The 14,109-nt window shown below is 44.3% G+C and overlaps 1 protein-coding gene across 1 annotated transcript; it reads left to right on the top strand.

The window, feature by feature from the left end:
* Positions 1-442: 442 nt before the first annotated feature.
* On the top strand, positions 443-12,699 carry LOC142683570 (N-acetyllactosaminide beta-1,3-N-acetylglucosaminyltransferase 3-like). Its single transcript, XM_075847414.1, has 2 exons — positions 443-1,067; positions 12,221-12,699. The coding sequence occupies exons 1-2, from the start codon at positions 443-445 to the stop codon at positions 12,697-12,699; spliced, it is 1,104 nt and encodes a 367-aa protein (XP_075703529.1).
* The last annotated feature ends 1,410 nt before the right edge of the window (positions 12,700-14,109 follow it).

The raw sequence follows: 14,109 nt of genomic DNA, 5'->3' as shown, positions 1-14,109 counted from the left end.
GCGGCTGATATCAGTCACACATATGATGTAATGTCTCTGGAGGATATAATAGATCTGGAGTGTTATAAGAGGAGCGGCTGATATCAGTTTGGGGAGTAATAGATTATCATTATCACTATATAATGTACAGGAGGAATCATGACGTTCTCTTCTCTCCTTCAGATAATTGACCAGGACAACATAGAATAGAAATGAGAAGGACGTGTCGTCCGTGCAGGAGGTGGAGAGTGAGTATCGGGATTGCTTCATACACTGCGGTCAAAGATGCCGCATCAGTCGCTCATGTGACTACACTGCTTTGTGCGTTTCCGTTCTGTGGTTGGTATCTAGAGCTGTGTCTAACCAATCGTTTTGGTTTGTGAATATAATGTTAGAAAAGCAGTAAAGACTGACACACAGCAAAGCAGTAGGCGGGAGGGAGAAGGCTGTACTGTGAGGCTGTATGGCGCCCCTTACTGGTGATTGCCGTTTATTTCAGCTTTTCCCGTGTCCGTCCCGGGTGACCTGGCGCGGGGTCCTAGTCCTCGGGTCTCTGTTGACGTTGACGCTGCTCTCCTGGATAAGATATGATGAGGAGGAGCCGATCTTCGAGCTGCAGGAGATCTGGAATGTGTCCGCGGTCCGTCCGGTACCGCTCCGTCTCCGCTCAGCCACGTTACGGGACAGGGAATCGTTCTTCTTCCTGGACCTGGAGGAACTGTCTCGGGAATATCCGGCTCTGCAGAGCTACGAGTGCCGGACATTCATCCCGCGACACTGCCGGACACTGGAGCCGCTCATCGTCCTCGCTATAAAGTCCCACCCGGCCTCGTCCGAGCGCAGGACCCTCCTGCGGTACACCTGGGCCCAGGAGAGACGGGTCGGCGACTACCGACTACTGCCCGTCTTCCTCATAGCAAACTCCGGCCGTCGGGAGCAGATGGAGCTGCTGCTGCAGGAAGCTTCCTTCTTCCAAGACATCGTCCTGTGGGACTTCCTGGAAAGTCACCAAAACCTGTCCCTGAAGGAGAGATGTTTCCTGGAGTGGGTGAGTCACGCGTGTCCGGAGGCCGACTACATCTTCAAAGGTAAATCACGGAGCTCTCAGTACTGTACTCCAGTCACATCCAGAGCTGCACTCACAACTCTACCGTAACATGTTATACTCCAGTCACATCCAAAGCTGCACTCACAACTCTACCGTAACATGTTATACTCCAGTCACATCCAGAGCTGCAGTCAACTCTACCGTAACATGTTATACTCCAGTGACAGCCAGAGCTGCAGTCACCACTCTACTAATATATCATGTACTGTACTCCAGTCACATCCACAGCTGCACTCACAACTCTACCGTAACATGTTATACTCCAGTCACATCCAAAGCTGCACTCACAACTCTACCGTAACATGTTATACTCCAGTCACATCGAGAGCTGCACTCACCACTCTACCGTAACATCATGTCCTATACTCCAGTCACATCCAGAGCTGCACTCACAACTCTACTGTAAAATGTTATACTCCAGTCACATCCAGAGCTGCAGTCACCACTCTACTGTAACATCATGTCCTATACTCCAGTCACATCCAGAGCTGCACTCACCACTCTACTGTAACATGTTATACTCCAGTCACATCCAGAGCTGCAGTCACAACTCTACCTTAACATGTTATACTCCAGTCACATCCAGAGCTGCACTCACCACTCTACTGTAACATCATGTCCTATATTCCAGTCACATCCAGAGCTGCACTCACCACTCTACTGTAACATGTTATACTCCAGTCACATCCAGAGCTGCACTCACCACTTTATTGTAACATCATGTCCTATACTTCAGTCACATCCAGAGCTGCACTCACCGCTCTACCATAACATAATATACTCCAGTCACAGCCAGAGCTGCAGTTAACTCTACCGTAAGATGTTATACTCCAGTCACATCCAGAGCTGCACTCACAACTCTACCGTAACATGTTATACTCCAGTCACATCCAGACCTGCAGTCACCACTCTACCGTAACATCATGTCCTATACTCCAGTCACATCCAGATCTGCACTCACAGCGCTACCGTAACATGTTATACTCCAGTCACATCCAGAGCTGCACTCACAACTCTACCGTAACATGTTATACTCCAGTCACATCCAGAGCTGCAGTCACAACTCTACCGTTACATGTTATACTACTGTCACATCCAGAGCTGCTCTCACCACTCTACTGTAACATCATGTCCTATACTCCAGTCACATCCAGAGCTGCAGACACAACTCTACTGTAACATGTTATACTCCAATCACATCCAGAGCTGCAGTAACAATTCTGCTATTATATTATGTACTATCCTCCAGTCACATCCAGAGCTGCACTCACCACTCTACTGTAACATGTTATACTCCAGTCACATCCAGAGGTGCACTCACCACTTTACTGTAACATCATGTCCTATACTTCAGTCACATCCAGAGCTGCACTCACCGCTCTACCGTAACATAATATACTCCAGTCACAGCCAGAGCTGCAGTCAACTCTACTGTAAGATGTTATACTCCAGTCACATCCAGAGCTGCACTCACCACTCTACTGTAACATCATGTCCTATATTCCAGTCACATCCAGAGCTGCACTCACCACTCTACTGTAACATGGAATACTCCAGTCACATCCAGAGCTGCACTCACCACTCTACCGTAACATCATGTCCTATATTCCAGTCACATCCAGAGCTGCACTCACCACTTTACAGTAACATCATGTCCTATACTCCAGTCACATCCAGAGCTGCACTCACCACTCTACCGTAACATAATATACTCCAGTCACAGCCAGAGCTGCTGTCAACTCTACCGTAACATATTATACTCCAGTCACATCCAGAGCTGCACTCACAACTCTCCTGTAACATTTTATACTCCAGTCACATCCAGAGCAGCACTCACAACTCTACCGTAACATGTTATACTCCAGTCACATCCAGAGCTGCAGTCACAACTCTACCGTAACATGTTATACTCCAGTGACAGCCAGAGCTGCAGTCACCACTCTACTAATATATCATGTACTGTACTCCAGTCACATCCACAGCTGCACTCACAACTCTACTGTAACATGTTATACTCCAGTCACATCCAAAGCTGCACTCACAACTCTACCGTAACATGTTATACTCCAGTCACATCGAGAGCTGCACTCACAACTCTACCGTAACATGTTATACTCCAGTCACATCCAGAGCTGCAGTCAACTCTACCGTAACATGTTATACTCCAGTGACAGCCAGAGCTGCAGTCACCACTCTACTAATATATCATGTACTGTACTCCAGTCACATCCACAGCTGCACTCACAACTCTACCGTAACATGTTATACTCCAGTCACATCCAAAGCTGCACTCACAACTCTACCGTAACATGTTATACTCCAGTCACATCGAGAGCTGCACTCACCACTCTACCGTAACATCGTGTCCTATACTCCAGTCACATCCAGAGCTGCAGTCACTCTACTGTAACATCATGTACTATACTCCAGTCACATCCAGAGCTGCACTCACCACTCTACTGTAACATCATGTCCTATATTCCAGTCACATCCAGAGCTGCACTCACCACTGTACTGTAACATCATGTGCTATTTTCCAGTCACATCCAGAGCTGCACTCACAACACTACCGTAACATTTTATACTCCAGTCACATCCCATCCACAGCTGCAGTCACAACTCTGATGTAACGTTATACTCCTGTCACATCCACAGCTGCAGTCACAACTCTACCGTAATATGATATATTCCAGTCACATCCAGAGCTGCAGTCACTCTACTGTAACATCATGTCCTATACTCCAGTCACATCCAGAGCTGCAGTCACTCTACTGTAACATCATGTCCTATATTCCAGTCACATCCAGAGCTGCACTCACCACTCTACTGTAACATCATGTCCTATATTCCAGTCACATCCAGAGCTGCACTCACCACTCTACTGTAACATGTTATACTCCAGTCACATCCAGAGCTGCACTCACCACTTTACTGTAACATCATGTCCTATACTCCAGTCGCATCCAGAGCTGCACTCGCAACTCTACCGTAACATGTTATACTCTAGTAACATCCAGAGCTGCACTCACAACTCTACCGTACCATGTTATACTCCAATCACATCCAGAGCTGCAGTCACAAATCTACTGTAACATCATGTCCTATACTCCCGTCACATCCAGAGCTGCAGTCACTCTACTGTAACATCATTTACTATACTCCAGTCACATCCAGAGCTGCACTCACCACTCTACTGTAACATCATGTCCTATATTCCAGTCACATCCAGAGCTGCAGTCACAAATCTACTGTAACATCATGTCCTATACTCCAGTCACATACACAGCTGCAGTCACAACTCTACTGTAACATGTTATACTCCAGTCACATCCAGATCTGCAGTCACAGTTCTGCTATTTTATTATGTATTATACTACAGTCACATCCAAAGCTGCAGTCACAACTCTACTATTATATCATGTACTGTACTCCAGTCACATCCAGAGCGGCACTCACCACTCTATTGTAACATGTTATACTCCAGTCACATCCAGAGCTGCACTCACAACTCTACTGTAATATCATGTGTTATACTCCAGTCACATCCAGACCTGCAGTCACAATTCTACTAATATATCATGTACTATACTCCAGCCACATCCAGAACTGCAGTCACAACTCTACTGTATTATCATGTCCTATACTCCAGTCACATCCACAGCTGCAGTCACAACTCTACTGTACCATGTTATACTCCAGTCACATCCACAGCTGCAGTCACTATACTGTAACATCATTTACTATACTCCAGTCACATCCACAGCTGCAATCACAACTCTACTGTAACATCATGTCCTATACTCCAGTCACAACCAGAGCTGCAGTCACAACTCTGCTATTTTAACAAGTCCTATGCTCCAGTCACATCCACAGCTGCAGTCACAACTCTACCGTAACATGTTATACTCCAGTCACATCCAGAACTGCAGTCACAACTTACCGTTACATGTTATACTCCAGTCACATCCAGAGCTGCAGTCACATTTCTGCTATTTTATTTTGTATTATCCTACAGTCACATCCAGAGCTGCAGTCACAACTCTACTATTTTATCATGTTCTGTACTCCAGTTACATCCAGAGCTGCAGTCACCACTCTATTGTAACATGTTATACTCCAGTCACATCCAGAGCTGCAGTCACAACTCTACTGTAAAATCATGTCCTATACTCCTGTCACATCCAGAGCTGCACTCACCACTCTATTGTAACATGTTATACTCCACTCACATCCAGAGCTGCAGTCACAACTGTACTGTAACATCAGATCCCATACTTAAAACAAATCCAGAGCTCCAGTCACTATTCTACTGTAACATGTGTTATACTCCAATCACATCCAGAGCTGCACTCAAACTTTACTGTAACATCATGTCCTATACTCCAATCACATCCAGAGCTGCACTTACAACTCTACTGTAACATGTTATACTCCAGTCACATCCAGAGCTGCAGTCACAATTCTACTAATATATCATGTCCTATACTCCAGTCACAACTTACCGTAACATGTTATCCTACAGTCACATCCAGAGCTGCAGTCACAACTGTACTATTATATCATGTACTGTACTCCAGTCACATCCAAAGCTACAGTCACCACTCTATTGTAACATGTTATACTCCAGTCACATCCAGAGCTGCAGTCACAATTCTACTAATATATCATGTACTATACTCCAGCCACATCCAGAACTGCAGTCACAACTCTACTGTACCATCATAAATCCTATACTCCAGTCACATCCACAGCTGCAGTCACAACTCTACTGTACCATCATAAATCCTATACTTCAGTCACAGCCAGAGCTGCAGTCACAACTCTACTGTATTATCATGTCCTATACTCCAGTCACATCCAGAGCTGCAGTCACAACTCTACTGTACCATGTTATACTCCAGTCACATCCACAGCTGCAGTCACTATACTGTAACATCATGTCCTATACTCTAGTCACATCACAAGCTGCAGTCACTATACTGTAACATCATGTCCTATACTCCAGTCACATCCACAGCTGCAGTCACTATACTGTAACATCATGTACTATACTCCAGTCACATCCACAGCTGCAATCACAACTCTACTGTAACATCATGTCCTATACTCCAGTCACATCCAGATCTGCAGTCACAACTCTACTGTAACATGTTATACTCCAATCACATCCAGAGCTGCAGTAACAATTCTGCTATTATATTATGTACTATCCTCCAGTCACATCCAGAACTGCAGTCACAATTCTACTGTAACATGTTTTACTCCAGTCACATCTAGAGCTGCAGTCACAACTCTGCTATTTTATTAACTCCTATGCTCCAGTCACATCCACAGCTGCAGTCACAACTCTACCGTAACATGTTATATCCAGTCACATCCAGAGTTGCAGTCACAATTCTACTAATATATCATGTCCTATACTCCAGTCACATCCAGAACTGCAGTAACAACTTACCGTTACATGTTATAGTCCAGTCACATCCAGAGCTGCAGTCACAGTTCTGCTATTTTATTTTATATTATCCTACAGTCACATCCAGAGCTGCAGTCACAACTCTACTATTATATTATGTTCTATCCTCCTGTCACATCCAGAGCTGGAGTCACAACTCTACTGTAACATGTTTTACTCCAGTCACATTCAGAGCTGCAGTCACAATTCTACTAATATATCATGTACTATCCTCCAGTCACATCCAGAACTGCAGTCACAACTCTACTGTAACATCATGTCCTAAACTCCAGTCACATCCACAGCTGCAGTCACTATACTGTAACATCATGTCCTAAACTCCAGTCACATCCACAGCTGCAGTCACTATACTGTAACATCATGTCCTATACTCCAGTCACATCCACAGCTGCAGTCACAACTCTACCGTAACATGTTATACTCCAGTCACATAATAATAATAATAATAATAATAATAATAATAATCTTTATTTATATAGCGCCAACATATTACGCAGCACTTTACAATTTAGAGGGAACATGAAACAAACAATATCAGACATTACATAGTGACAAAGATCATTTACAATTCAAACCTGGGGAGTGAGGACCCTGCTCGCAAGAGCTTACAATCTATGAGGAGAGGAGTGAGGACCTGATCACAAGAGCTTACAATCTATGAGGACATAAGGGAGACACAAAGTGTAACAGTGCTTGTTCTGTACAATGGTCCGGCCATTTTTATACACATGCGGTGGTAACATAAAGCTGCATGAGCCGGTCACCAGCCACTATCCGTGTATGACGGACATGAAGAGAAGGAGTGTGAGGGAATCTTATTCTGATGACTGATCTATAAGGAGGGCCATGGAAAGGAGTCAGATTAGGGAATGTTATAGGCCGGTCTAAATAGATGTGTTTTCAGGGCACGTTTAAAACTGTGGATATTGGGAATTAATCTGATTGTCTGGGGTAGCACATTCCAGAGGACGGGTGCAGCACGAGAGAAATCCTGGAGACGGGAGTGGGAGGTTCGGATTATGGAGGATTTTAATCTAAAGTCGTTGGCAGAACGTAGAGCCCGAGTAGGGTGGTAGACAGAGATGAGGGAGGAGATGTAAGGAGGTGCAGCACTGTGGAGAGCTTTGTGGGGGAGAGGAATAAGTTTGAATTTTATTCGGAAGGGGATGGGCAACCAGTGCAGTGACTGGCACAGATTAGAGGCGCTGGTGTAGCGGTTGGTCATAAAGATGAGCCTGGCTGCTGCATTGAGGATAGATTGGAGAGGGGAGAGTTTAGTGAGGGGAAGACCGACTAGTAATGAGTTACAGGAGTCAAGACGAGAGTGAATCAGAGCAACAATGAGAGAGCTGCAGTCACAATTCTACTAATATATCATGTCCTATACTCCAGTCACAACTTACCGTAACATGTTATCCTACAGTCACATCCAGAGCTGCAGTCACAACTGTACTATTATATCATGTACTGTACTCCAGTCACATCCAAAGCTACAGTCACCACTCTATTGTAACATGTTATACTCCAGTCACATCCAGAGCTGCAGTCACAATTCTACTAATATATCATGTCCTATACTCCAGTCACATCCAGAACTGCAGACACAACTTACCGTAACATGTTATACTCCAGTCACATCCAGAGCTGCAGTCACAGTTCTGCTATTTTATTTTGTATTATCCTACAGTCACATCCAGAGCTGCAGTCACAACTCTACTATTTTAACATGTACTATACTCCAGTTACATCCAGAGCTGCAGTCACGACTCTACCTTTACATGTTATACTCCAGTCACATCCAGAGCTGCAGTCACAATTCTGCTATTTTCTTATGTATTATCCTACAGTCACATCCAGAGCTGCAGTCACAACTCTACTAATATATCATGTCCTATACTCCAGTCACATCCAGAACTGCAGTAACAACTTACCGTTACATGTTATACTCCAGTCACATCCAGAGCTGCAGTCACAGTTCTGCTATTTTATTTTATATTATCCTACAGTCACATCCAGAGCTGCACTCACAATTCTACTATTATATTATGTTCTATCCTCCAGTCACATCCAGAGCTGCAGTCACAACTCTACTGTAACATGTTATACTCCAATCACATCCAGAGCTGCAGTTACAATTCTGCTATTTTATTATGTACTATGCTCCAGTCACATCCAGAACTGCAGTCACAACTCTACTGTAACATCATGTCCTAAACTCCAGTTACATCCACAGCTGCAGTCACAACTCTACTGTAACATATTTTACTCCAGTCACATTCAGAGCTGCAGTCACAATTCTACTAATATATCATGTACTATCCTCCAGTCACATCTAGAGCTGCAGTCACAACTCTGCTATTTTATCAAGTCCTATGCTCCAGTCACATCCACAGCTGCAGTCACAACTCTACCGTAACATGTTATACTCCAGTGACATCCAGAGCTGCAGTCACAATTCTACTAATATATCATGTCCTATACTCCAGTCACATCCAGAACTGCAGTCACAATTTACCGTAACATGTTATACTCCAGTCAAATCCAGAGCTGCAGTCACAGTTCTGCTATTTTATTTTGTATTATCCTAGTCACATCCAGAGCTGCAGTCACAACTCTACTATTTTATCATGTTCTGTACTCCAGTCACATCCAGAGCTGCAGTCACAGTTCTGCTATTTTATTTTGTATTATCCTACAGTCACATCCAGAGCTGCAGTCACAACTCTACTATTTTATCATGTACTGTACTCCAGTTACATCCAGAGCTGCAGTCACGACTCTACCTTTACATGTTATACTCCAGTCACATCCAGAGCTGCAGTCACCACTCTACCGTCACATCTTATACTCCAGTCACATCCAGAGCTGCAGTCACAACTCTACTGTAACATCATGTCCTATACTCCAGTCACATCCACAGCTGCAGTCACAACTCTACTGTAATATGTTATACTCCAGTCACATCCACAGCTGCAGTCATTATACTGTAACATCATGTACTATACTCCAGTCACTTCCAGAGCTGCAGTCACTATACTGTAACATCATGTCCTATATTCCAGTCACATCCAGAGCTGCAGTCACAATTTTACTATTATATTATGTACTATCCTCCAGTCACATCCAGAGCTGCAGTCACAACTCTACTGTAACATCATGTCCTATACTCCAGTCACATCCAGAGCTGCAGACACAACTCTACTGTAAAATCATGTCCTATACTCCAGTCACATCCACAGCTGCAGTCACAACTCTACTGTAACATGTTATACTCCAGTCACATCCACAGCTGCAGTCATTATACTGTAACATCATGTCCTATATTCCAGTCACATCCAGAGCTGCAGTCACAATTTTACTATTATATTATGTACTATCCTCCAGTCACATACAGAACTGCAGTCACAACTCTACTGTAACATCATGTCCTATACTCCAGTCACATCCAGTGCTGCAGTCACAACTCTACTGTAACATGTTATACTCCAGTCACATCCACAGCTGCAATCACTATTCTACTATTATATTATGTACTATCCTCCAGTCACATCCAGAACTATAGTCACAACTCTACTGTAACATCATGTCCCATACTCCAGTCACATCCACAGCTGCAGTCACAACTCTACTATTTTCTTATGTATTATCCTACAGTCACATCCAGAGCTGCAGTCACAACTCTACTATTATATAATGTACTGTACTCCAGTCACATCCAGAACTACAGTCACCACTCTATTGTAACATGTTATACTCCAGTCACATCCAGAGCTGCAGTCACAACTGTACTGTAACATCAGGTCCCATATTCCAGTCAAATCCAGAGCTGCAGTCACAACTCTACTATTATATCATGTATTGTACTCCTGTCACATCCAGAGCTGCACTCCCCACTCTATTGTAACATGTTATACTCCAGTCACATCCAGAGCTGCAGTCACAACTGTACCGTAACATGTTATACTCCAGTCACATCCAGAGCTGCAGTCACAATTCTACTAATATTACATGTCCTATACAGCAGAATGTTATCATATAACTCTATGGGAGATATATATATATATATATATATATATATATATATATATATATATATATATATATATATATATATATATATATATATATATATCTGTATATAGTAAACTCCCATAGTGGTGACTGCCGGTATAGAGAATGTTTTCATGTTACTCTTTGGGATCTGTATATATGTGTATGTAGTGAGCTCCCCCTAGTGGTCACTGCAGGCAGCAGAATGTTATCATGTAACTCTAGGGGACCTATATATCTGTATGTAGTGAGCTCCCCTAGTGGTGGCTGCAGGCAGCAGAATGTTATCATGTAACTCTATGGGAGCTGTATATATCTGTATGTAGTGAGCTCCCCCTAGTGGTGGCTGCAGGCAGCAAAATGTTATCATGTAACTCTATGGGAGCTGTATATATCTGTATTTAGTGAGCTCCCGCTAGTGGCAGTTGCAGGCAGCAGAATGTTATCATGTAACTCTATGGGATCTATATATATCTGTATGAAGTGAGCTCCCCCTAGTGGTGGCTGGAGGCAGCAGAGTGTTAGCATGTAACTCTATGGGAGCTATATATATCTGTATGTAGTAAACTCCCCCTAGTGGTGGCTGCCAGTATAGAGAATGTTTTCATGTAACTCTATGGGATCTGTATATATTTGTATGTAGTGAGCTCCCCTAGTGGTGACTGCAGGCAGCAGAATTTTATCATGTAACTCTATGGGAGCTATATATATCTGTATGTAGTGAGCTCCCCCTAGTGGTTGCTGCCGGTATAGAGAATGTTATCTTGTAACTCTATGGGATCTGTATGTAGTGAGCTCCTCCTAGTGGTGACTGCAGGCAGCAGAATGTTATCATGTAACTCTATGGGAGCTGTATATATCTGTATGTAGTGAGCTCCCCCTAGTGGTGACTGCAGGCAGCAGAATGTTATCATGTAACTCTATGGGATCTGTATATATTTGTATGTAGTGAGCTCCTCCTAGTGGTGACTGCAGGCAGCAGAATGTTATCATGTAGCTCTATGGGATCTGTATATATCTGTATGTAGTGAGCTCCTCCTAGTGGTGGCTGAAGGCAGCAGAATGTTATCATCTAACTCTATGGGATCTGTATATATCTGTATGTAGAGAGCTCCCCCTAGTGGTGGCTGCAGGCAGCACAATGTAATCATGTAACTCTATGGAAGCTGTATATATCTGTATGTAGTGAGCTCCCCCTAGTGGTGGCTGCAGGCAGGCTTTATAAGCATGAACATGAGTTTTTTTTGTATGAGCCTCTTGTCACTTCACCGCGACCCGTCTGAATTGGGTCCCTACTCTACTGTTTGCAGCACCGCATGACGGCCACTGCCCCCCGCAGCAACCCAGAGGCCCAAAAGCCCCCATGCTGTCAGGCCACACAAGCCTCCTTGGCTCTGGGCCGCGTCCCCCACAAGTGCAGCACTACAGCGAGAGACACCTCCCCACAACATGTGGTCCATTTTTTAGATGTGACTTAGAATTGAGATTGTGAGCTGTGATTGGTGGAGAAGACGATAGACGGACAGGTGTTGGGAACAATGGCGCCCCCTGTGTATTTTCTCGGATCTGCAGGGGGTGATGACTAATGGTGATGTCTTGTTTTTGGACAGGTGATGATGATGAGTTTGTGAACACCCACGCTTTAGTCCGCTACGTCTCCACCTCCCTGAAGAGTCACCCCCGCCACGTCCATGGTTTCTTCCAGAATCACGCCCCCGTGGAACGGGAAGGGAAGTATGGAGTCCCCTTCAGCGTCTTCCCATATGACATCTATCCCCCCTTCGTGTCTGGCGGGGGCTTCCTCTTCGCTGCGGACCTCGTCCCCTCACTGCTGAAGGCTTCATCCATCGTCCCAGTCTTCCCATTGGACGACATTTACTTTGGATTCTTGGCCTTGGCTGCGAACGTTCCGCTTTATCACGATGAAAGATTCTATTCATTTGGCCTGAAGTCCGCCGAGCCTTGTGTCTACCGGGACGCCGTGGTGGTCCACGGACTATCCAGATATCACGTGCTCCAGATGTGGAACCTTCTACCACATGTCCCACCCTGTCCACCCAACACGGAGCGGAGAACCGTCACCCAATAAAGAGAAGGTGCGCGAGACGTGTCATCTATCTATCTATCTATCTATCTATCTATCCATCCATCCATCCATCCATCCATCCATCCATCCATCCATCCATCCATCCATCCATCCATCTATCTATCTATCTATCTATCTATCTATCTATCTATCTATCTATCTATCTATCTCATATCTATCTATCTATCTATCTCATATCTATCTATCTATCTATCTATCTATCTATCTATCTATCTATCTATCTATCTCATATCTATCTATCTATCTATCTATCTATCTATCTATCTATCTATCTATCTATCTATCTATCTATCTATCTATCCATCCATCCATCCATCCATCCATCCATCCATCCATCCATCCATCCATCCATCCATCTATCTATCTATCTATCTATCTTGGCTCTTTTCACATTACGTCTGAGCCTTCTGTTAGATGTATATGTGGGTGGTATTGCCTGACTTATGCCTCTGATGTATGGCACTATATAGGTATACAGGGGGTACGTCACCCATAGGCACCAGCATAGAAACGTCTTATTGACTTCACTTTTCTATACAGCAAAAAAAACAGGTATTCCAATGGTGGCCGAATGGACTGGTAAGTGGAGTCCTAGAGACCTGGCAACTTCTCCCAAGGTGGAGGTGAAACGTGATGTGAACAGGAGTTTATACATACGTTCTGTTTCTATAAACCTCTTCATGGTGGACAGTTCTCCAGCCTCCATATGTCTCGGGCTCCTCCAGTATTTCTTATGTTGGGTCTTCAGTCTTCTCATGATTTCCGAGATTCTTTCTTACATCTTCTTGTCTTTCATCTTTTTTTTTAATCTTTAGTCCTTGGGTTCACCAGAAGCAAAGTTCAGAGGCGTCAATCCTGAGAACGGAGACTGTGAAGCCTCCATTACCCCAGTAAATCCTAATCCCATAAAACTGGTCGCAGCTAAACATTAACCAACGATATCTCAACCTAAAGGAAGAACGCCGAGGAAGATGACCAACCCTCTCTTCTCCGAGAACGAAGGCTGAATAGACTCAAGATTTACACCCAAACCATAAACTGGAGTATGTCGCTGACTGGGCGATAAACCCACAAATGGGCTTTTAACAACCCCTCAACCTTGTAACTGTAAAAATAAGCCATTCATGGGACGTTTTATAGGGTTTACGTAAATAAATACCAAGAGCGTGACGAGCGGGTCAAGAAAGGTGGTGGGGGGGGGGAGATGAGAACTTCTAGGAACATCTCTGAAGAGTAGATGGAAGGATGAGGTCCACATCATGAGGTCCAGCAGGTCCAACATCTCATGGTGTTGTGGAGACATCTGCACATCTCTGAAGAGTAGATAGAAGGATGAGGTCCACATCATGAGGTCCAGCAGGTCCAACATCTCATGGTGTTGAGGAGACATCT

The sequence above is a fragment of the Rhinoderma darwinii genome, assembly GCF_050947455.1.
Source record: "Rhinoderma darwinii isolate aRhiDar2 chromosome 3 unlocalized genomic scaffold, aRhiDar2.hap1 SUPER_3_unloc_8, whole genome shotgun sequence".
Classification (NCBI taxonomy): Eukaryota; Metazoa; Chordata; class Amphibia; order Anura; family Rhinodermatidae; genus Rhinoderma; species Rhinoderma darwinii.
Note: the sequence above shows the minus strand (reverse complement) of the source record. Positions and strands in the feature narration are given on the sequence as shown.